This window comes from Pygocentrus nattereri, chromosome 1 (assembly GCF_015220715.1).
Source record: "Pygocentrus nattereri isolate fPygNat1 chromosome 1, fPygNat1.pri, whole genome shotgun sequence".
Taxonomy (NCBI): Eukaryota; Metazoa; Chordata; class Actinopteri; order Characiformes; family Serrasalmidae; genus Pygocentrus; species Pygocentrus nattereri.
In genome coordinates this window covers 53,046,887-53,070,750 of record NC_051211.1, presented here as the reverse complement: position 1 = coordinate 53,070,750, position 23,864 = coordinate 53,046,887, and the positions used below count along the sequence as shown (strand labels likewise).

The 23,864-nt window shown below is 41.7% G+C and overlaps 1 protein-coding gene across 2 annotated transcripts; it reads left to right on the top strand.

Annotated features, from left to right (window-relative positions):
* Positions 1 to 4,023: 4,023 nt before the first annotated feature.
* kera (keratocan) lies at positions 4,024 to 22,878 on the top strand. 2 transcript variants are annotated; one of them, XM_017711306.1, is made up of 4 exons: positions 4,024 to 4,057; positions 10,152 to 10,284; positions 18,872 to 19,746; positions 20,595 to 22,878. In XM_017711306.1, the coding sequence occupies exons 1-4, from the start codon at positions 4,039 to 4,041 to the stop codon at positions 20,762 to 20,764; spliced, it is 1,197 nt and encodes a 398-aa protein (XP_017566795.1). In that variant the 5' UTR covers positions 4,024 to 4,038; the 3' UTR covers positions 20,765 to 22,878. The 2 variants fall into 2 exon arrangements, with proteins under 2 accessions (XP_017566795.1, XP_017566797.1); XM_017711308.1 differs by lacking the exons at positions 4,024 to 4,057; positions 10,152 to 10,284 and adding an exon at positions 16,777 to 16,866.
* The last annotated feature ends 986 nt before the right edge of the window (positions 22,879 to 23,864 follow it).

The following is a 23,864-nucleotide window of genomic DNA, read 5'->3' as shown; positions in this document are numbered from 1 at the left end:
TGAGTGTGAGCTGTCTGAGTGTGAGCTGTCTGAGTGTGAGCTGTGTGAGCGTGAGCTGTGTCAGTACGAGCTGTCTGAGTGTGAGCTGTGTCAGTAAGGGTTTAGTGAGTGTGAGCTGTCTGAGTGTGAGCTGTCTGAGTGTGAGCTGTGTGAGTGTGAGCTGTGTGAGTGTGAGCTGTCTGAGTGTGAACTGTGTCAGTATGAGCTGTGTGAGTGTGAGCTGTGTCAGTACGAGCTGTCTGAGTGTGAGCTGTGTGAGTGTGAGCTGTCTGAGTGTGAGCTGTGTGAGTGTGAGCTGTGTGAGTGTGAGCTGTGTCAGTACGAGCTGTGTGAGTGTGAGCTGTGTCAGTAAGGGTTTAGTGAGTGTGAGCTGTGTGAGTGTGAGCTGTCTGAGTGTGAGCTGTGTGAGTGTGAGCTGTGTCAGTACGAGCTGTGTGAGTGTGAGCTGTGTCAGTAAGGGTTTAGTGAGTGTGAGCTGTGTGAGTGTGAGCTGTCTGAGTGTGAGCTGTGTGAGTGTGAGCTGTCTGAGTGTGAGCTGTGTGAGTGTGAGCTGTGTCAGTACGAGCTGTGTGAGTGTGAGCTGTGTGAGTGTAAGAAATAGAAGTTCTTGGTTGAGTTCAGGAAAAGTTTTTCCCTTCGCATGTATGACCAGGCTTTCAGATCGGATTTCTGAAGGAAACGTCTTCTGCTGTGGTATCCTGCGGTTCCTGTGGCTCAGTGTGTGAATACAAAGAGGAGAGCTCTTTACTGTTCAGTTAAAGGATGGTGTATGTGGGACTGGCTCTTTGTGATTCATCAGGCTCAAATGGAGAGCCAGGCAAGTGCTATGGGGCCTAATGCATAAACCCCTAAGTGGTGTAATGAGCATATTCTACTGCAGCCTGGTCAGTAAAAGCCTCAAATACAGGAGATGATGACATGAATTTGGGCATTTATAGACAGAGAGCTGTTTTCAGTAATACATCTTGAAGAATTGCTCTAAGACTCTCTGCATGCACAATGGCAACTCCTCTTGGATTTGGATGGCTTATTATGATTATATAAGTAGTTATTTGAGTCATTCTACAGGAATGTCCACTGTTCTATCTCTCCATAGGAGTCACTGACGTTACTGATTCTCATTGGCGTTAATAATAAAGGAAACACCAGAGACGTTTCTAATTACCAATGCATTTTACAGAACGTCTGCTACAGAACATCAAACCACATGCTGTCAATCATGAAATAAACACTAAAATATGGAATTTAATCCATTTGTGTTCTCTTTTTTCATAATTTCCTCAGAATAAAGTCGGTCACACCAGTGACGTCAGCTAAAAGCTTCATATGAGATCATGAGCTGAATGAGAAAATCTCTGAGAACTGAGAGACACAGTGGACTCACCATGAGCTTTTCTTCATAGATCCTCAGAAAACAGGCGAAAGGATGCCAGGTGACGTCATCGGTGTGACTTTTATTTTAAATTAAGAGATTTCTGTTACACAGTAACACCAGTGACATGACTCCTGGGGAACTTTCATTATATATTTTATAATATTTATTTGGCTTTTGTTTTCTTTATGTCATTTAAAAGATATTTTTTTAATAGTCATGTGTAGGTTATTGCAGTTAAAAAAGCAGAAAATATGTTTTTTTACCTGAAAATATGGCTCAGCCTTCACAGACGACTGTGAGGACAAGCTCTTCTGTGGTGCTTGGAGCTCTAGATGATTGATTTAAAACCAATATTGCTGAATTCATGGCTGAAGAAGGTGTAACTGTTAAAATAACGTATTGCTTTATTTTAGAATATAAACAAATTATAACCCTAATATGCTTTTTTAAGTGTAATATGTCTATATAAACACTAAGGACAAAAAAATGAATGTTTCTGTAGAATGACTCATTCCTCTGTTACCATAGCCCATATATGTTAAGTCCTATATATTAAGAGTCCATATATGTTAAGTCCTATATATATATATATATATATATATATATATATATATATATACAAAAGGTGATTTTCAGGGTGCTATATAGTAGCATATTTTCATAAGTCAAGAATAAGAACCAACCAATACACTAAAATATGCTAATGAGAAGATTACATTGTGGAAATGTACTTACAGCCACAAAACATGCCTGTACTAAGGTATTAAGGTGGCTTACTGGTTTGAAATGTGTGGACTGTGCAGTAAACATTCGCTCATGGCTTTTAAAATGACTCTGCTGTCGAGTGGGAAGCTGTTAGCTTTTTGGTCTGATTTCCTTGTTAGCGTTAGAAGCTAATGGCAGCATAGCGAGAAGGCTAAAACTAAAAACTTTACTCAGGTTCAGTTCTGGCTCACTGAAGGTTCACTGACGCAAGTGTAGAGAACTGAGACTGAAGTCTCTGCAGGAAAACCCCTGCTTTAGTGTGTGGACCTGCTAGCTAAGCTACTCATGCTCCACTATCCTCGTTAGCACCAGAGGCTAAGGTCAACTTAGCAAGAAGGCTAAAACAGCTTTACTGCCCACAAGACAGGCTCAACTCTGGTTCTGAGGCAGTTTACAAAATTAGGCCACAAATATGTGCAGGTAAACCTGTTTTAGTGTGGCCAGATAAATACTAGCTAATCTACTCAAGCTCCACTACACTAGCAGGAGGATTAAAACATCTTCACACACCACCAGCAATGCAGTGAGGCGAACGCAGAGGATAAAGACTCCAATCTGAGCAAATGCAGCCTATATATATATACCAGGAGATACCAGCATACAGTCAATGCTGGTATACACTCACCAGCCACTTTATTAGGTACACCAGCCCGTCTGGCACCAACAACCACGCCACGTTCAAAGTCCCTTAAATCCTCTTTCTTCCCCGTTCTGATGCTCGGTCTGCACTTCAGCAAGTTGTCTTGATCACCTCTACATGCCTAAATGCAGTGAGTTGGTTTATGGTCATCTAAGCTGGTCAATGCTGGTTTAAGTTGGTTTATGGTGGTCTAAGCTGGTCTATGCTCATGTAAGTTGGTTTATGGTGGTCTAAGCCGGTCTATGCTGCTGTAAGTTGGTTTATGGTGGTCTAAGCTGGTCTATGCTGGTGTAAATTGGTTTGTGGTGGCCTAAGCCGGTCTATGCTGCTGTAAATTGGTTTATGGTGGTCTAAGCTGGTCTATGCTCGTGTAAGTTGGTTTATGGTGGTCTATGCTGGTGTAAGTAGGTTTATGGTGGTCTAAGCCGGTCTATGCTGGTGTAAGTTGGTTTATGGTAGTCTAAGCTGGTCTATGCCAGTCTAAGTTGGTTTATGGTGGTCTAAGCCAGGCATTTCAGTTATACACTACATATTTAACAGCTGGTTAGTCAACATAGACTTTTTCATAACTGAATTCAGACCTTTTCATAACCGAATGATTTAAACCAGAGCAGTAGAATAAAAGCCTGGAGGCGAGGCGGGGTGTGTGGAGTCAGTACAGCTTAGAACATCATTTCAGTGGATTATGGTTCAGTTATGTTCCCTGAGTACAGGTACTGAGATGGACCCTTGAAGCCTTGAAGGTATCACCCCAGTGACACGAGGGGGCTGCCCCAGTGACAGTTTAGCACCTTTATTGGTGAGAGTTTACAGCTTTGAAGCCTCTAATCGTTTCTTTCTGCATGTGAAAGTCATCTAAAGTGACCTGCTGTTGCGCAACAGTAGCTGACTAAACTAAATTAGATGCTTACTTTCCTGATAAGTGCTACAGGCTAACTAGCATAGCAGGTATGAACCAGCACTGAAGTTTGCTATGTGAGGACTTCACATGTAGCAGGCACTCCACTGGTGCCATCACAGCCCTGGTGTGTAAATGATACCATCAGTTCACCTTTAAGGTTGAGCAGAGTCTGTAAGAACTTGCACAGCTGTTTGAGTCAACTATATATGGGCATGTTAGACTTTCGGTGAGTCTGTGTTCATTAAATGACTCACTTATGTTCTGATTCATTCCAGTTTGGCTGTGTGCTTTACTGGTGAGAGAAATTATTGGCAACACTGATGCCACAGATTCAGCAAGGAGGCTGCACGAGAAACGATGGAGCAGCTGAAACCAGGTAGGTGGAAGAGAAATCGTTGAATTTGAATGTAGTCGCGATCATATGCGTGACTTTTGCGAGTCATTCTACAAAATGGGTGCGAAATAGTCTTGAACGTTTAACTTTTTCTCCATGCCTAGACATTGACGGAATGACGAGGTGGGATATTTCATGATAAACAGGCTGCCAGGTCCTCCGTTATCATGTTTTCCACAGTAAATGACTTTTTTGTGAAGACTGCAAAACATTTCTGTGTCCAATTACTGCAACAGATCTTGTGTTTAACGGACTTTGTTAAGAACCGAGAAAAGAACAGATTATAAGTATTGAGGGCAAACTAAACTTGACAGTTTTTGAACTTGGCTTGACTTGAACTTAAATTATAATCATTGCTCATTTCTGTACACAGCACTGTGGCAAAGTCAGACACCACCCATTATTTATTTTTAGTTTCCAGTCAAAACAGCCGTTATTTTTCAGCATCAGGAAAGTGTAAATGACACAGAAGCCTCAGACACTCAGTTTCATATTTTTTCAGCATTTAATGTGTCACTCTGCACCTTTATTCCAGCCTCCTTACTTTTCAAGAGACTCACTTTCAGCTCCTCAAAGAACCTGCAGACACACCTCCAAAGTTCAGTCTTAGAAGCTGGTTGATGATTTAATCAAACCCATTCAGTGATGTTGAGGTCTGGACTCTGGGGTGATCAGTCCACCGTTCAGCGTCTTTCTTTGATGTGTCCGTCTCCTTTTCTCAGTGAGGTTCTTCTTGATCAGCTACACGTCCTTTCAGACCCACAGCGCTGAGTGGTCTTCTCACAGTGGAAGGATGGACAGAAACTCCTGTGGATGTTTTCAGATCTGAAGCAGCTTGATTTTCTCCTCTCTCTCAGAGATCAAAGCTTTCAGTGCTGCTTATCTGATGGGGGCAGTTTTGGTCTTTCAGGTGGTTGTTAGGAGTCCCATTTTCTCTGTAGCTTTATTTTATTTCGTTTCATTCACTTATATTTTTTGTGTTATGGCAAAGCAACAAAAGGACACAGATAAATATATATGTTTTATTAGTATTTAGTATTACAGTATTATAATATTGTAATACTAGTCAATGAAACCAGATTTTTTCCCATTTTTTGGACAATTATCATGAAATTGTGATACAATGTAAAGGACAACAGGTATTTTTAATTATGTCCAAATCTATATATATTTTTTTTTATAATTATACACCCTGAATTAATATATTTAAGACCAAAAGGTACATAAATAGTCATTAATGTGGACTGAAATGACACACTTTCATGGAATGACCCTCTAACGGGTAAACTGCCCGGTGCTACTCCATCAGCTCAGTCAACATCTGTCTGTCCAACTGTAACACCTACTAATGCCTATAGCACGACGCAACCCATCATCAAGCTTTTCATTATACACTATATTTGAAAAAGTATTCGCTCGTCTGCCTTCACATGAACTTGAGTGACGTCCCATTCTTAATCCATAGGGTTTAATATGATGTCGGCCCACCCTTTGCAGCTATAACAGCTTCAGCTCTTCTGGGAAGGCTTTCCACAAGGTTTAGGAGTGTTTATGGGAATTTTTGACCGTTCTTCCAGAAGCACATTTGTGAGGTCAGACACTGATGTTGGACGAGAAGGTCTGGCTCACAGTCTCCACTCTAATTCATCCCAAAGGTGTTCTGGCGGGTTGAGGTCAGGACTCTGTGCAGGCCAGTCAAGTTCTTCCACACCAAACTGGCTCATCCGTGTCTTTATGGACCTGCTTTGTGCACTGGCGGGCAGTCATGTTGGAACAGGAAGGGGCCGTCCCCAAACTGTTACCACAAAGTTGGGAGCGTGAAATTGTCCAAAATCTCTTGGTGCTGAAGCTTTAAGAGCTCCTTTCACTGGAACTAAGGGGCCGAGCCCAACTACGGAGTTGCAGAGAAATGTGATTGGTCACTCCACAGAACACGTCTCCACTGCTCTAGAGTCCAGTGGCGGCGCTTTACACCACTGCATTCCACGCTTTGCATTGCGCTTGGTGATGTAAGGCTTGAATGCATTCCACATGAAGTTTGGAGGTCTGTAGTGTTTGACTCTGCAGAAAGTTGGTGACCTCTGCGCACTATGCCCCTCAGCATCCGCCCCCCCCGCTCTGTCATTTTACGTGGCCGACCATTTCATGGTTGAGTTGCTGTCGTTCCCAATCACGTCCACTTTGTTATAATCCCACTGACAGTTGACTGTGGAATATTTAGTAGTGAGGAAATTTCACGACTGGACTGCACAGGTGAGTTTCTCTAAAATGGAGAATTTCATTCCCAGCCACACTGAATGAGTTTGTTTGCATCAGCAGTTTCTGAAATACTCAGACCAGCCCGTCTGGCACCAAGAACCACGCCACGTTCAGAGTCCCTTAAATCCCCTTTCTTCCCTGTTCTGATGCTCGGTCTGCAAGTTGTCTTGACCACCTCTACATGCCTAAATGCAGTGAGTTGCAGCCGTGTGATTGGCTGATTAGCTATTTGTGTTAAGAAGCAACTGAACAGGTGTACCTAATAAAGTGAGTGTATTTTACAACATATCCATTTGAACCTACAGGGCCTAAAAAGGCATCTATGATGAGAGAACAATGGCCATAGGTGGACTGAAGCCCATCAGCCAAGCACTCCACACATAACATCAGTTCCCCAAACACGTCGACGGCGTTACATAATTTGTTCACATTAATTAGCCCTGTAGGTAGCTATAATGACACGAAAGCAAAAGGTAGCATAAGGTTTACATTATGAAAAGTCAAAAGAGTCATTTTTTCCTCTTATTTTGCCTGGCTGCTACGGTGTGCTCTAACCGTAGAGACTGAAGGCTGAAGCTGTAGTCCAGACACTGTGGTGCGCCAAGCAGAGTCCAAACTAATCATATCTGATCACTCTGTGATTATAGGGCTGCCAGTTAGTCATATGTCCTGATTAAGTTCTGCTTTCAAATGTGACCAAACATCTAAAGTGTTCCAGTGCAATTTTACAGAGAGAACATTTCTTTTTGCTGACTGCAGAGAGAAAAAAAAACTTGACTTTTCCACACGCAACATCGGCTCTCAGGCACATTCGTGCATTTCAAGAGATTTCCCATTCTAACGTCTAGATCTTGCACTGTCTTGCTGGTATTGCCGGTCACTCTTTTTGTGTTCGGTGCTGTGTTCCAAAGATATGATGCATACTAGATGAATGGTTCTCAACAAAGAGCACATTTCACCCTTAGAGCTTAAAGTTTCTTGGCTGGAAAGTAGGAAAGACCTTTGATTGATACAAAACCTTTACATTATGTGGAGGTTTAATACATATTTAGAAGGATCGTCCTTTATAAGCTTTTATTTTGGGATTCAAAAGTGCTTTTTCACCTGCCTTGGGCTCGAAAGGTTTTATTACACACCTCTGAACCCTGACAACATCTCATTGTCCACTTTATCTGCTCCATTGACCATATAGGTGCACTTTGTAGCTCTACAATTACAGACTGTAGTCCATCTGTTTCTCTGGTACTTTTTCACCCTGTTCTTTAATGGCCAGGACCCCCACAGAGCAGGTATCATTTGGGTGGTGGGTCATTCTCAGCACTGCAGTAACACTGATGTGGTGGTGGTGGTGTGTTAGTGTGTGTTGTGCTGGTACGAGTGGATCAGACACAGCAGTGCTGATGGATTTTTTAAACGCTGTGTCCACTCACTGTCCACTCTATTAGACACTCCTACCTTGTCGGTCCACCTTGTAGATGTAAAGTCAGAGACGACAGCTCATCTGCTGCTGCACAGTTTGTGTTGGTCATCCTCTGGTCCTTCATCAGTGGTCACAGGACGCTGCTGGCTGGATATTTTTGGTTGGTGGACTGTTCTCAGTCCAGCAGTGACACTGAGGTGTTTAAAAGCTCCAGCAGCACTGCTGCGTCTGATCCACTCATACCAGCACAACACACACTAACACACCACCACGTCTGTTACTGCAGTGCTGAGAAAGATCCACCACCCAAACAGTACCTACTCTGTGAGGGTCCATGGGGGTCCAGACCACTGAAGAACAGGGTAACAGAGTATCAGAGAAACAGATGGACTACACTCTGTAACTGTAGAACTACAAAGTGCAGCTACACAGTAAGTGGAGCTGATAAAGTGGACAGTGAGCGCAGAAACGAGGAATTGTTCCTAATTAAGTGCTCAGTGAGTGTAGAAAAGTTCTACTGTGTATCAATTTGACCCAACAGCTTTTTTGCTTTCTGGCTGTTACTACTGTAACAGCATGAACAGACGTTCTGGGGCCATTAAAAATTCTCCTTGCCCCAGACTCCCCCAGTACACACTGACCCCCCCTATCCATAAACCTCTAGTGACACCTCTACTTATTTCAACAAGGCAACACCAAGAAACATTCCACACGTGTTACAACAGCATGGCTGTATAATCAGAGCGCCTGGGTGCTGGACTGGCCTGCCAGCAGTCCAGACCTGTTTCTCATTGAAAGCTTCAGATGCAAATTCCAAATACAAACGCTCCATATGGTTGCACAGCTGAAGACTTTAAAAACGGGAAAAAATCAAAACTGGGTCAGTTCGTGTTTCCAGTCCCCAAATAATTATCGATAATTATCCATTTAAGAGGAAAGGTGATGCAGCACAGTGGTCAGCATGCTCCTGTCCCAACTATTTTGGAACATGTTGCTGGCATCAAGATTGGAACGAGCATATTTTTTACAATAAACAAATCAACAAATAAAGTAAGGCAAGTCAAATTGAATTTAATAGCTTTTTTGGATCAGACTTCCACATGTGGTTTTGGACGCAGCACTTGTGAACTCCTGCTGTTTTTCTGTTCATATTACTGAGCCAGCGCTTTTGTTCCTCTGTTGTTATTTTTTCTTTTTTTTACTTGTTAATGTGGATCGACTATCCTTTTGTGTCCTTGCCCATTTGTGGATTCACCTCTGTCTGTCGTAAGAAATGGAAGCAATACTTCCACAGCATCACACCAGCACTACATACACTGAACGTTTGCAGCTTAGTTTCTATATATGGACTGTATGTTTTGATGTAAACACTGTTTACATACAATATCAAACTGATTTAGCAAAAAATATATAGAAATACACTGTGAGTAATGAAGGTTCTGTGCAGGTACATCTTTTATTTGTCAACGTACGAACAATGTAAATGTTCCATCAGAGGTTCTACAGTGGTTCTAAGGTCTGATTGTGGAGCTTAAATCAGTTCCTCCAGGTGAAAAGTTGGTATTTGTTCCTTTTCATAACCGAATGATTTAAACCAGAGCAGTAGAATAAAAGCCTGGAGGCGAGGCGAGGCGGGGTGTGAGGAGTCAGTACAGCTTAGAACAGATCATTTCAGTGGATTAGGGTTCAGTTATGTTCCTTGACAAATGACAAGAGGGGGGCTTCCCCAGTGATGGTTTAGTACCTCAAGAAACTCAACATAAAGTAAAGGTTCTACAGAAATCATTTCCACTGAGCTAGTAAAACAGGAGAGGAGTCCACTGGGAGACAGTGGGAAGAATGGAAGAACGCAATATTCACCACCTTGAACTTGAAGCCTCCACCACCTCCTCCTCTTTTTCTCGACATTTTTTTAGCCTGACATGTCAGTGCAATGTCCTTCCACCCTCCACAACCACAGCCATACATGGACAGATGGCTGGATGTGCCCTCTGGCCTGGTTAAACAGAGGGCCCGAAAACGGCTACAGATGCAGAAGAGCAAGAGTTAAACATCCACAAGCCACCTGTGGCTCTTAAGAGCACAGCGGCTGCAGTCGAGCCCCCCTCCTTTCTCCCATCCCCATGCTACCTCCTACACGTTCTACCCCAAAAGAGAGGCAGTAGAAGGCTGACAAAAGTGCTGGGCTGGCAATAAGTAGCCAATGCACGCTCTAAAGGAGACAAACTGACACACATCTCCACAACACACACACACACACACTCCCTCCTAAACACATATTCACACACCCCCTTTTCCTAGCTCAACCAGCTGTCAGGGGTACAGCCTTGAGGGAATAGCACAAAACAACAATACAAATCTAATAAGGCTGTGTCTTCTCATGCATGGACGGGACAGAGAGAGGCTGGGACAGAGCAGCGTGGACCGGTAGCAGAAGCCTCAAGAAAGGGCGACCAGTCCTGGCCCAACATCCAGACCCAGCACCTCCACCTGCCCGAGCTCAGCTGAACTCTCAGTCTGGAGGAAACAGGTGATGCATTTAAATTCTTTTTTCTCCAACCGCACTTTTCTGCTGTTCTGTATTGATTGTGATGGCTTAGAGGAAGTGGGAGGGTTTTTTTTTTGAGGACTGCCTCATTCTGCTTAATGAAGATCCTTGGAAGTACCTGTAAAGGTGCTTAAAAGGGTCCCTATGGAAGAACTACTTTTAGTTTCTGATTAGATGGTTCCTAAGAGAGCTATATAAACGAGATGAAGGAGCACGAGGAACCTTTTTAGAGGTTTGTCTTCTAGAACTGCATGTCCAACCCAAGGAACCTATTAGGAATCTTTATTTTTGAGAGTATTGGAGAGATGTAAGTGGTTCTATCTTCTCAAATTACAGATTTTAGCTTCTCAAATTGTGGATTTTATCTTCTCAAACTGCAGATTTTATCTTCTCAAATTGTAGATTTTATCTTCTCAAATTGCAGATTTTATCTTCTCAAACTGCGGATTTTATCTTCTCAAATTGTAAATTTTATCTTCTCAAATTGCAGATGTTATCTTCTCAAACTGCGGATTTTATCTTCTCAAATTGCAGATTTTATCTTCTCAAATTGTAGATTTTATCTTCTCAAACTGCAGATTTGATTTTCTCAAATTGCAGATTTTATCTTCTCAAATTGTAAATTTTATCTTCTCAGATTGGAGGTGGAGAAATATTGAGAGGGTTGAGGTTGAGGTTGAATTGGAGTGGGTACATTGGGCAAATAATAACCTAAATGCATAGCATTGTTTATTATAATCAGCTATTTTACATGCTCAGTAATGTAATCCAGTGTTGTAAATATACTGGAAGTGGGAAAGTTTGCATTGTAAGAATATTGAAAGTTTCCTTTGTGTAAGACAACCTTGCTGTTACAATTAGTGTCAGTTGAGTTCCGAGTAGAAGCTGAAGGTGTTCTTCAAGCTGGGGTTCCTTAGTGAAAGTGAGGGGAAGAGGGCAGAGAAAACTTGGATTTGACCACAGCTGTTGAACAGAACTGGACCCAAGAGCTGAGCTAGCACACAACCACATGTTATTAGCATAACTGGCCAAGACACAAAGCCCCGTCCAGGAAATGAATCTGATAGGGTTTTTGGGACATGTGGTTCTTTTTAGATGGCATATGCAAAAGCCAGGCTTTTGTCACTGCCGTCTGGAAAATCTGAAAACATTCTGAGTCAGCGCTTTTCTCCAAGCCTTTAGCCCTTTAGCATTTTAGCTTAGACGTGTGCTGAGCTGAACGTTCCACTGCTAGTCCGCTGTGTTAATCCTGAGGTTAAGATGCATTTCCCCCTTTTCGCAATCACGTCCCCCGCTGCTGAAGTAATGCTGGTTTGCAGCAGCATCTGCATCCACTTTCTGGAGGTTTATGGGGTGTTTAACAAAGATCCTTACAAATTTAAAGCATGCGCACTGAGCGTTTAGGAAGCACCAAGGAGCTGATACCCGTGATGCAAAAACATCTGTGCATGAGAGCATTACTCCAAACAGATGTGGATTCCAATGTGGAGGCCTATCCAGCCACGCCTTTCAGCACAGAATCTCTCCCATAATGTAAGCACCATATAAAAATCTGCAGCATTACAATAATCTACAGTCACCGGCCACAAGGATTTAGATCTTAGATATTTGTGATCTGTTTAAATCCGAAGCATTAATGGATATAGTGATAAGCTGAATGTGCACAGAATCATCATTTATATGGTATAAATTGTAGAAATGTGCTGCTCTGTAATGTGTTTAGTGTTGTGTTATACACTCACCGGCCACCTTGCTAGTAAAAGGCTGGACTCCCTTTTGCCTTCAGAACTGCTTTAATTCTTCATGGCAGACTTTCAACAAGGTGTTGGAAACGTTCCTCAGAGATTCTGGTTGGTTATTTGAGTTCCTGTTGCCTTTCTATCATCTGGAACCAGTCTGCCCATTCTCCTCTGACCTCTCACATCAACAAGGCATTTTCGTCCACACAACTGACCGCTCACTGGATATTTCCTCTTTTCGGACCGTTCTCTGTAAACCCTAGAGATGGTTGAGCGTGAAAATCCCAGCAGATCAGCAGTTTCTGAAATACTCAGACCAGCCCGTCTGGCACCAACAACCACGCCACGTTCAAAGCCCCTTAAATCCCCTTTCTTCCCCGTTCTGATGCTCGGTCTGCACTTCAGCAGGTTGTCTTGACCACCTCTTGCGGCCGTGTGATTGGCTGATTAGCTAATAAAGTGGCCGGTGAGTGTGTATGTACCTAAGATTTTCACTCACTGTCCACCGGTGTGAATGTGATGTTATAATAAATGTGATTTGGTTGGATTTGATTTGACTTGCCTTTACTAAAGAACCCTAGGAGAACCATTTTTTGAACAGTGTAAAATACCAAGACAAATAAAGGCTCTAAGACTTGTAACTACAGTGGGACCATTTTTGGTGCTATATCATTAATAATATACAATTAGGCATGCAAATGGTTCTTTGAGTGTTCATGGTTCTTTGTAGAACCAATGTCTTTATAAAGAACCATCTTCTTTAGGAGCGTGCAGTATCTGTGAACATCAAAAACACACGGACCAATCAGCAATTGACATTTGAGCCAACTAAAAAGTGACGGGTTGAAGTCGCATTATAGGAGAGATTTGAAGAAACGCGGGAGAACGGTGTTTCAGAGAGTAATTAGGCTGGCTCCGCCTCTTTGGGGGTGTTTTCTTTCTCCAAAATCAGTAAAACTATGACAGAAAGTGCAGAACCTGCACTGTTTTCTTTACGAGGGCTTAGCGAATTCTCGCCGTGAGCTGGACGCTCTGTGTCGGCATCTCAAGATCACAAACTGAGTTTCTATGTGTCCGTTTTCCTTTAGACTCCCTGTTAATAAAGGTTTTAGATCGCTCGGTAGGATTAGGTGGCTGTTGACACCATCCGCCGACTGTATTGTTTAGCGGGACCATCCTAGACAGTAGATGCTGGATAAGGGCTTTAGACTGTGAGTAATCTTGGATTAGGATCCTCCTGAGGCCCTGAGAAGCTGGTTATATGGGATTAACAAGGCATCCCGCTTAAAAGGAAATGAGAACAATCCAATGACAAAATTAGATTCGTACAGAGCTGTCCGTCACACCGGCTCGTCATAGGTCAGAGTGATCCCATCACACTGAAGACTGATGTGAGGAAACTGGCTATGCTTTTAAAGATTAAAGGTTCTTAAACGGCTCTTGGACTTATGGCTGTGAGAAAAATAGGTTCTTGACCTTTACAGAACTTTGACTTAACCATGCACTAAGCATTTTGTGGGGTCATATGCTGAGTTTTCATGGTGTTGTTCAGTGATATGCCAGTGTCATGTTGCAATAGGCAGTAATAGGCAGTAATAGGCAGTAATAGGCAGTAATAGTCAGGACAGATGCCTAAACATGACAGCTTTTTAGGGGCTAACTGTGCAAACATACCCAGTTATCACCATGTCTTGAGATCTCTTAAGACACGTCTGAAGACACGTATGAAAATGTACGAAGCTGTCTAGAGGCCTTAAATGGAGACGTGACTTTAAATTTAGTTATGCTATAACTGAAGTTTGGGGGGAGGAGCATGGCTGACACCCCTCTTCCTTTCAATCCTATAAATTCACATCTTCACCTTCCGTTCCCGTGACGAAGTTCCCCACCTCCACCCCATCTCCCTCCCTGTTACTCAGTCCTGTATCAGTCCTACTACAGCTATGAGGGGGGATCTGGCCTTCTAGCTACAGGCAGAAGGTGCCCAGAACTCCAGCCCAAGTTCTCCGAGTTCTCCCCCCTCTGTCAATCAGTTCTCTCTCATACTACCACCACATGCTGACAGCATGGTCTGAACTCACAAAGGCATGTTATAGACACAGTCGTTTTGTTTTTTTTTTAAACCCCAGGCCACTATCCACTGGCCACACCACCACCCCCTATTGGCGACCCAGAATTCTTAACTTCTTATAAACATCTTTGTCATCATGCATATATATATATATATACATCCTTGCATATATCTTTACATACATCCATGATTAAACATGCATACAATAACTTTATTAGGTACACCTGTTTGTATTGGCCGCAACTTTTAGGCATGTAGAGCTGGTCTGAGTATTTCAGAAACTGCTGATCTACTGGGATTTTCACGCTCAATCATCTCTAGGGTTTACAGAGAACGGTCCGAAACAGTGGAAATATCTAGTGAGCAGTCAGTTGTGTGGACGAAAATGCCTTGTTGATGTGAGAGGTCAGAGGAGAACGGGCAGACTGGTTCCAGATGATAGAAAGGCAACAGGAACTCAAATAACCAACCAGAATCTCTGAGGAACGTTTCCAACACCTTGTTGAAAGTATGACCAGAAGAATTAAGTCAGTTCTGAAGGCAAAAGGGGGTCCAACCTTTCACTAGGAAGGCGTACTTAATAAAGTAGCCAATATGTGTGTGTGTGTGTGTGTGTGTGTGTGTGTGTGTGTGTGTGTGTGTGTGTGTGTGTGTGTGTGTGTATATATCATATCTTTTCATTCTGTTATTATCGTCCAGTTCGCACTCCATTGCAGTAGAGATGTCATATGAATACCACTCTGGTGAGGCATCACCCTTAAATCCCCCATAATTTCCCACCCACTACTCACCACCCTGAGCTAATACCCTATTTGGTGAAACACCATGAGAGGGAAAACATCAATAAATAAATAATTGGCTGAGCAGACATTCACAAAACAGACTGCAACTCTTTTTAACTTATTAGGTGCATGTATTAACGTGCATCTCTGACTGTTGTACGTCTGTCTGTCTGTCTTGACTCTGTCGGTTGTGTGTTTGTCTGTCTGTCTATGTCTGCTCAGCCAAACAGACACAGTCTTAAGATGTTGACTGTAGCAACCTCAGCTCAATAACGGTCGACTCGAGAATTGATTGTGCATGAAGGTTTATTGCCTTGGTGTCATGAATTCACCGTAAAACCTGGATTAAAACAACAAATTAAAAGAAGGGTTTGTGACCAATGGTTCATACAGTCATACTAAAGGCACTAAAGCATGTCTCACCTCACGACACAAGCTAAAGTTTCCATTTGTAAAACGCTTTTACAAAGAGTTCAGCCTCCCGAAGTGGTAATCCCACTCAGTGCAACTCAAAGCCAGAAAACGCAAGATCTCCAAGACTTCACAGACCAAGCAAAGAAACAGGAAACAACAACTTGACCTTCTAACATTTACAAATGATGATAATAAAAATAACAAGGCTGAAGATTCAGCTTAAAGTAAGCTTACATTGCATGGATTACATAGGCAGAGCACACGCAACCATAGAAGCACTGTGAATAGTCTACAAGCTCAATTAATTACTAAAATTAAAATCTGCTTCAAGTTATCAAATCACCTTGTTCGCCTCCCAGCTGTGAGCTAAGTTTGCGACGCTTCCAGTGAGAACCTTCCAGTAAGTGGAGCACATCTCCATTAACCGTGTAAATAAAAATCAGTGCATTTTACATGTGTACTCTAAAAAAAAGCCAAGAAATGAATGAACATTAAAATACATGGAAATGCCCCTTTTTCAGGGTCATTCACACTGACCCCAATAATCTCCCAAATGTCTAAAATACCTGTTTTTAATACAGTGCTGCTGCAAAATTAAAGCAAATCAGATTCAACGCCTTTTTACAGTAATAACCCTTTTAATAAAAGCAGAAATGATTTGATTGTTGCTATTTATTTGTCATTATTACTGTTTTTGCTATCATCTTGTTGATGTCATTAACTGTAATTTTTCGTCAACTTCATGATAATAACTTTTATCAAATTTATGATAATAATACAACAAAAAAAAACACATGTAGTCTGATTACTAACCCACAGGAAAATGGAAATGATTATTATTTTAAATATTTTATTATTTTGATCATTATAATTTTACAGTTTGTGATATCTATCTTGCCAATTAACAGTCATATTAACATGACACCTATAAAACCGTCAGAACATGTTTATGACATGGTTATGTCAACAGCATGAATAAAGGTTCCACTTTCTTGCTGCCCTTCATGCCGTTGACAGCATGTCCGTAAAATCCTGCCACCTTTATTTTTAAGAATGTACTGTAAGTCCCAATGCGGGTTAAAATGCGATGTCCGGTTTAAGTCTTGTTTGTTTGTTATGTCGTCATGGGTCATTGACTGGGATAGAATGGGGTCACAGAGTCTGCCCTGATATCCCTCCAGTGTCCCCTACTGTGTGACGGAGACACATGTTTGCGCAGGAGATGAAAACAAGAAGCAGGTGGCAATGTAAGGGTAAAGAGGAGGATGAAGGGTGTGGTAGAGTGTGGAGGCGCATGGCCTCATTATAACTGGGCCACAGCCCAAGTTCTCTGGTGCCACTCTGACACGCCGGCTTAGACACAATCCAGCATCACGGGATTATGACCCTTGATCTCGAGAGGCTATGATTGGCTGAGAAGGTGTCTAGTGTGTGTGTCTGTAGAGGGATCATTCAGGGCTACCAACACTACAAATACGAGCAGAGATGACTACAGGAGCTCAGTGCTGGACCATCATTGCAAATACCAAGGCTTGAAGAGAACCTGAAGAGGCCAAAGGTAGGGCTGGAATTTGTGCATTGGTAAAGAGGTTATAGGATGCAGTGTTGATGGGAGATTTCTGTATTCCTGGATGCAGACCTGAGGCATTAGTATAATTCACACATTCGCCTTTTAAAGATGTGATTTCTGTCTCTGTTTAAATGCCTATTTCCACCTTAATGCTTTGCCTTTAAAGCAGTTAATCTGCAGGGATTCAATGAGGGGTATTCAGTTATCAGTCCACTTATTACAGTGGATCCAGAGTCCAAACTATGCAGACTGACAGCAAGGCAGCAGGTCCGTTTGGAACTGACTCTAGCAGGGTCTTGATGCAGGTGGAGCTGGGTCTATTTGACATCATTAGCAGGTGTCCAGATTCTCTCTTTGATCTGTTATTGCTCATGGAGAATCTGAAACAGTGAGAACGCGCTCCATACGTGGGCTAGAGGTATGATCCAAGCACGTAAAGCATTGCCAGATGAGAGAACCGTGGAAGGGTGGATGTGTAGGCAAAAGTTGACCCTTGGTCAAGTTACATGTTTTTTGTTTATTTGCTGAGGGTTGCATATTTGGAGAAATACAAAACACTAAATGTGCTATAACTTTTGCACAGGCCACATTTTATGTTTTATCTTCTTCTCCTACTAAGTCAACCCCTTAAATGGTCAGGGCCCAGAGTTTTATTACACACTTCTATAACCTAAGAATAGCTCAGCCAGTTTGCATTGAAGTACCTGTAATAACTGCATAATAAGTCTGAGTATGTAACAGGACTGGGATTTTAAGGGGATGAATTCAGCAAACAAACAATTAATATGCAATTTGTTTCCTGTACAGGATGTGCAATTATTTTCACTTAGGAAAATCAACAAAACCATGTCGTTTGCCCAGGGCACCAAAACTTTTGTACACAGCTGTATGTTCACAGTTTTTAAACATGTAAATGCCTTTTTAGTCTTTTATTTGACCCTTTCCACATAATGCAAAGTGTATGCAATGTATATGCATGCAAAGCAGATGGACAGAATATTTGTATTCGTTTAAAAGGCGGACCCAGCAGTGACTCCATTGTATCAGATGTATTTGGGCAGGCATTGAAACAGTTAGTCACAGATTTAGACAAGTCCTCTGTGTGAAACCTGGATCTATTCCAGTGTCCCACCAAAAAGGTGAAAATAAGTCTCAGACTTGTAGACTTGAGATTTCTTTGCACTTGATAGCCTGAGACTCAATACTTGACCTGAATTGTAGCTTTTACAATGCTATTTCAAGTAGACACAGTCCTTCATTGTAAAGAAGTGTCTGAAGAAGTGCCTTTGAACATATCCTTCAAGGTCCAGAAGCACTGTCTGTACTCAGATTATTATGTAAATGTCTACTGTACGCAGGGCCTTAAGGGGAATCAGATGAAACTCTCATAGTTACAATCTAGATTAATGATGCTTCCATGAATTTGGTTGTTTCCAGAACTTCAGTGCAACATCATGGTTTCAGCATGCTTGATTATTTGAATACTTAGACCTGGTGTAGAGTTTCTTGGAGCTTTGTTTGTTGTCTGGCTTAACGTGCTACCTTATAAACCGTGACTGTATTTGTTTGACTTGCTGGTGAGATTTGCCGCCAGCTCTGATGTCACTACTGTATGAATGTAAGGGATCATCGTGATGTCATTGTTAATGCAGTTAAAGTTGACCTGGCGAATTATCCTGCATCAAAGAGGATTAGCTCATTGCAGGAAGCTGGAAGAACATTAAAGGATCAATTATTCTTCAGTGAGTTTGTACAGGGTCACTACATGCCTGTTTTGAAAATGCAGGATGTTTAGTGTATGCATTGAAATTGAAGAGAGATTTGCTGGAATAAGTAGTTTCCCAAGCCCAGATTAAGGCCAGTTTTCAAACAAATGAATGGACATTTAATGGACAATCCTCATTTGTAGTATAATTTAATCTAGGACTGTCCAAGCCTGAGAAAACAGTGCCTAAAAACTTTAAATAATGTGTGGCTCTTCATGTTTCAACAGACTGAGCTTCAACATGGAGATGTTCTTCACTACACTGGCAGTCCTGTTGCTAGCAGTCTCAGTGAGCTCTCAGGAAATGCCTTACGAACACATGCTGTCCCAGCTGCAGGCGTGTCCCAAAGAGTGCCGCTGTCCTCCAAACTTTCCCAACGCTGTCTACTGTGACAACCGGAGTCTGAAACACATCCCCACAATTCCTCCTTTCACCTGGTACCTGTACCTGCAGAACAACCTCATTGAGGTGCTTTCCGCTGATGCCCTCCGCAATGCCACACAACTTAAGTGGATCAACCTCAACCGCAACAAGATCTCAAACGAGGGTGTTGAGGACAACGCCCTCAAAGCCATGACCAGTCTGGTGCACCTCTACATGGATGACAACCTGCTGACTTCTGTACCCTCCCCACTCCCACCAAAGCTGGAGCAACTGCGCCTCTCCAGGAACAAGATCTCAAAGATCCCAGCTGGTGTCTTCTCTGGGCTGAACCGTCTCACCCTGCTGGACCTTCAGGGGAACAAACTACAGGATGATGCAGTGACTGAAGTGAGCCTTAAAGGCCTGAGTAATTTGGTTCAGATCAACCTGGCAAAGAACCAACTGAACACCATGCCTCCTGGTCTTCCCCCGACCACCACACAGCTCTACCTGGATGGCAACAACATCGAGAAGATCCCTGACGAATATTTCAAAGGGCTTCCCAAGATAGCTTTCCTGAGGCTTAATCGCAACAAGCTAGCCAATGGAGGGTTCCGAAGGAATGTCTTCAACATCTCCAGCATGCTGGACCTGCAGCTTTCCTACAACCAGATTTCAGAGGTTCCATTTATTCCTTCCAGCCTTGAGCATCTTCACCTGGACCACAACAAAATCAAGAGTAAGTGTGCATCAGCATGTCCCTCATGTGTCTACTCAAGTTAATTGTTGACAAGAAACTTTTGAAACATTCTTAGATGCCACCATTTATACAATCGAAGTACCCATGGAGCCTTGCAACCATAATCATGACATTGCAGATTATTGAAAAATATTAAGGCAATTAGCTTTGAAACGCTTTCATTCAAGTCTTGTTCTTGTGCACTAAAGTACACTATAATCCCCAGTTTTATAGAATGATCAAATTAATTTGACATTGACATACCCTTTGTTGCAAGACAGCAATTTGCAGTACCTTATAGAACATCTTTGAAAAGGTTCCCAAAAGAGTCTGCAGTCTTATTCAAGGCTTGGTGTGGCTGCAGGTTCATTCCAACCGAGCTGGAGCACACCTGATTCCACTTGTTTAATCTGTTCCTCTTCACGCAGTTGATTAGTTTTATGAGATGTTCCTGCTTGGTTGGAAAACCCGCAGCCACATTTTTGTGGATTTGATTGGTGACCCTCTTATAGGAACAATATAAAGTAAAGAACTTCAGTAGCTCTACTAGGAGTGGAACACCACAAGCACCCCTGTGTTCTCTTTTTATTAGTAGACACCTGCAAAAGGTTGGTGTGGTTGGTATAGTGTAGTGGGTAACACCTCTGCCTTCTAGGCTGTGGACTGGGATTAACCCCACCTGGGCAAACACCCTACACTATACCAATAAGAGTCCTTGGGCAAGACTCCTAACACCACCTTTGCCTACTTAGGTAAAATCATCGAATTATAAGTCACTCTGAATAAGAATGTCTTAGTTAGTCAAAAACTAAACTAACTGAAATGTGTCTTTGCTATCTTGACCACAGGCGTGAACGGCTCCGAAGTATGCCCAGTGTCTAGTGCCATGCTCAACGCCTACTTTGAAGAGAGAGGTCCTCGACTCCGTTACCTCCGTCTTGACGGCAACGAAATCAAGCCCCCCATCTCCAGAGAGCTGATGGTCTGCTTCCGTCTTCTCAGGGCTGTAGTGATATAAATCTAAAGCTTCACTACAACTGAATTGTCCCAAAGCAATCAGAAATGCAGATAAATAACACAACACAAAAGGTCCAGAGCAATTTACTTCAAATATTCAGAAGAAATAAAATAGTGAACACAAAATAATGAATGATTTCCAGTAAAAGCCAACTTGTGATGCCGAGGATCAGATTCTCTTGATAATGTTTGCACTTGTACACAGTAGAAAGACAAGCCGAAGTTGTTCAGAGATGCATTTTGTAGACAGCTTCCGATGTGACTTCACCGTCGTGCCTTCTTTTATTCCTTTTAGATCAAAGCTGAGTACGAGGGAAACTGCATTGTCTGTGTAGTTACTGCACTCTTAAAAATAAAGGCACCAAAAAGGGCTCTTTGTGTGATGCACTTTTGGTTCCGTATAAAACTTTTCAATGAAGAACCCTTTTTGTACATGAAGAAAAGTTTAAGGAACCTCTACACACTGTAAAGGTTCTAATATCTTAAACTGGTACAGGTTCTCTCTTCATACTTGGAATTTTTTGTTTTTTCCAAATATGACTTCATGAGGAAACCAAAAGTGTTTTTTCTATGTATGTGTAAAAAGATGGTTCTTAATGGATAATATAAAGAACAAGAACACTTGGATTCATGGAGAACATGTTGTATATGGTTCCTTATATATTTTAAATGGTTCTATATAGCACCAATAAGAGTTCTGCTATTTTTACAATGTCAAGCTTATAAAAATACAAGAACTCTTTTTGTGTCATATAGAAACAACACATTCTCCATCAATCTGAAGAACTATCTTTTTTAAGAGTGTGGCATCGCTCAAAGAACCCTTTTTGGCTCCTTTTCTTAAGAATGTGAATATTCTGAAGACAGTTATTCTCATATTCACTTAAAGCTGAACTATGTACGTTTTGGAAATATCAGATTCATCCCCTTGGGGAAGGGGTCCAAAGCGCAACCGATGTTACCAAATGTTCTTCTGTAATTGTGTGCAATTACACTTTTCCACCAGAGGGGTTTCCAAATCCCTAAAACTTCCATAGTGTAGCATTTTACCAGCATTATTTATTTTCCATTTATTGGTAAAGGCAGGTGATCGGATTGCAATCAAGTCATCTTAGCACACTTTGCTGTATCCCCTTTTAATATATAGTAAGATAAATTACATAACACTACTGTGTTGGACAGTGATTCTTTTCTTATGGAGCCAAGTATATGCTGAAAAACGTACATTTTTTTGTAGTAGGTGTTATAAGTATGATTGCCGTACATTGTAGTCAAAGCTGGACGACTTACTGTCACAACACTGCTGTGGCATCATGAGTAGTTTGCGAATAGACAAAGAAAAGCAAGCATTCCGTTTTCTAGGGCGATCTAGTCTTTCATATAACCAGTGGTGGAATTGGTCAGAGGTCTGCTACCCATTTTTTAATGAGTATGAAGCGAGGTGGTGGAGATATTGATGAAAAGTGAGTTCGGTCCATTTCCACAAGTTCATATAACATGCATTGTTAGACATTTTGGTAGCCAAACCACGACTTTTAATGGCTTTGTTTTTTAAACTTGTGAAGCTATTTTTACAGTGTGCTATATTCGTGCATTCAGGAGAATTTATTTTTATTTCATTCCCTTTGTATGTCACATCGAGCAGTTCATGTTAGCGACCATTTTTCATTATGTATTCTATTGATGTCAGGAGAAGTCTACGCTGCATAGCATTTTATGCTAAGAAAATGTTTCAAATACATGAAAAAGAAGCCACAGTCTATGTGTTTATGAATGCTGTGGATGTGACCACAGATGCAAGACATTATGCAATTTTAAAAGGTGCTTCCCAAAAACGTTGCTGTGTTTTCAAATTAGTAATGTGCTTCTAACTGTAATTATAACATTTCATAAATAAATACCTGTGTAAATGTTCACGTATTGCACAAATGGAATAAAAGTCCTCATTGTTTTTTTTGTTTTTACACTGCATATCTACTAGTGAAAAAGCAATGTGACAAAATCCTAATGTATCTTTTATTTTATGAACTATTCAGACTGTATTACATAGTAAAAGTACTAAAATTGGATTTTGGATGTTCTTCAGACTTGATTAAATGACTCTCTGATTCAGCACTCACCTGTGGGGCAAACTCATTTTTCCTGTTTTTTAATCATTTCATATACTTTCCTTATTTATATCACTAGCAAGGCCAATGATATGAGGACAAAGGCTGATACATGCCTTCCTCCAAAGACCATGAAGTCAGCCATCACCACATCTCCACACAGCTCAACATTCTTGAGGAAACCACTAATTGCTAACCACTCTGCTCTGTCTATGTAACCCAGCAGATGCCCAGATATGCTAGCATGTCGCTGTATCAGTGGGCTGAGAGCAACTTATATGGAAGGTAGAAATACTTCTGTCATAACATCTATTATGGCATTATTGGAAAGGGAACCCAATTTTCAGCAACTATTTGTTTTTTCTGTAATCCAAAATGGCCTATTCAACTCAGCTAACTATCAAGTCTACTTTTAACCAGATGTGAGCAAGAAAATGTAAAACTTTACAGGACTGGCATTGAGAACCTGGACCCAGTTTCCCAAAATGATCTTGACCCCTTTTATACCTGGTCACTGAGCATGTATTGAGTATAAGAAACACGTGAAAGTGTAAATGCACCCAAGACACATTTAAACAGATCCTAATCTGATCATTCAAATCAATTCAGGAGGTGATATGAGATGCATTTGAGCCACGTTATACCAGCGTAACACATCTGTCTCTTCAAAACAGATTTGACAACCAAAACCCCTCCCAGTACAACCAACACTCATCCAAGTACAACCAAAACCCCTCCCAGTACAACCAACACTCATCCAAGTACAACCAAAACCCCTCCCAGTACAACCAACACTCATCCAAGTACAACCAAAACCCCTCCCAGTACAACCAACACTCATCCAAGTACAACCAAAACACCTCCCAGCACAATCAAAAACCCTCCAATTACAATCAAAACCACAGTATAATCAACACTCCTCCTAGTACAACTAAAACCCCTCCAAGTACAACCAATACTTCTCCTAGTACAGCCACCCATCCTGCACAATCA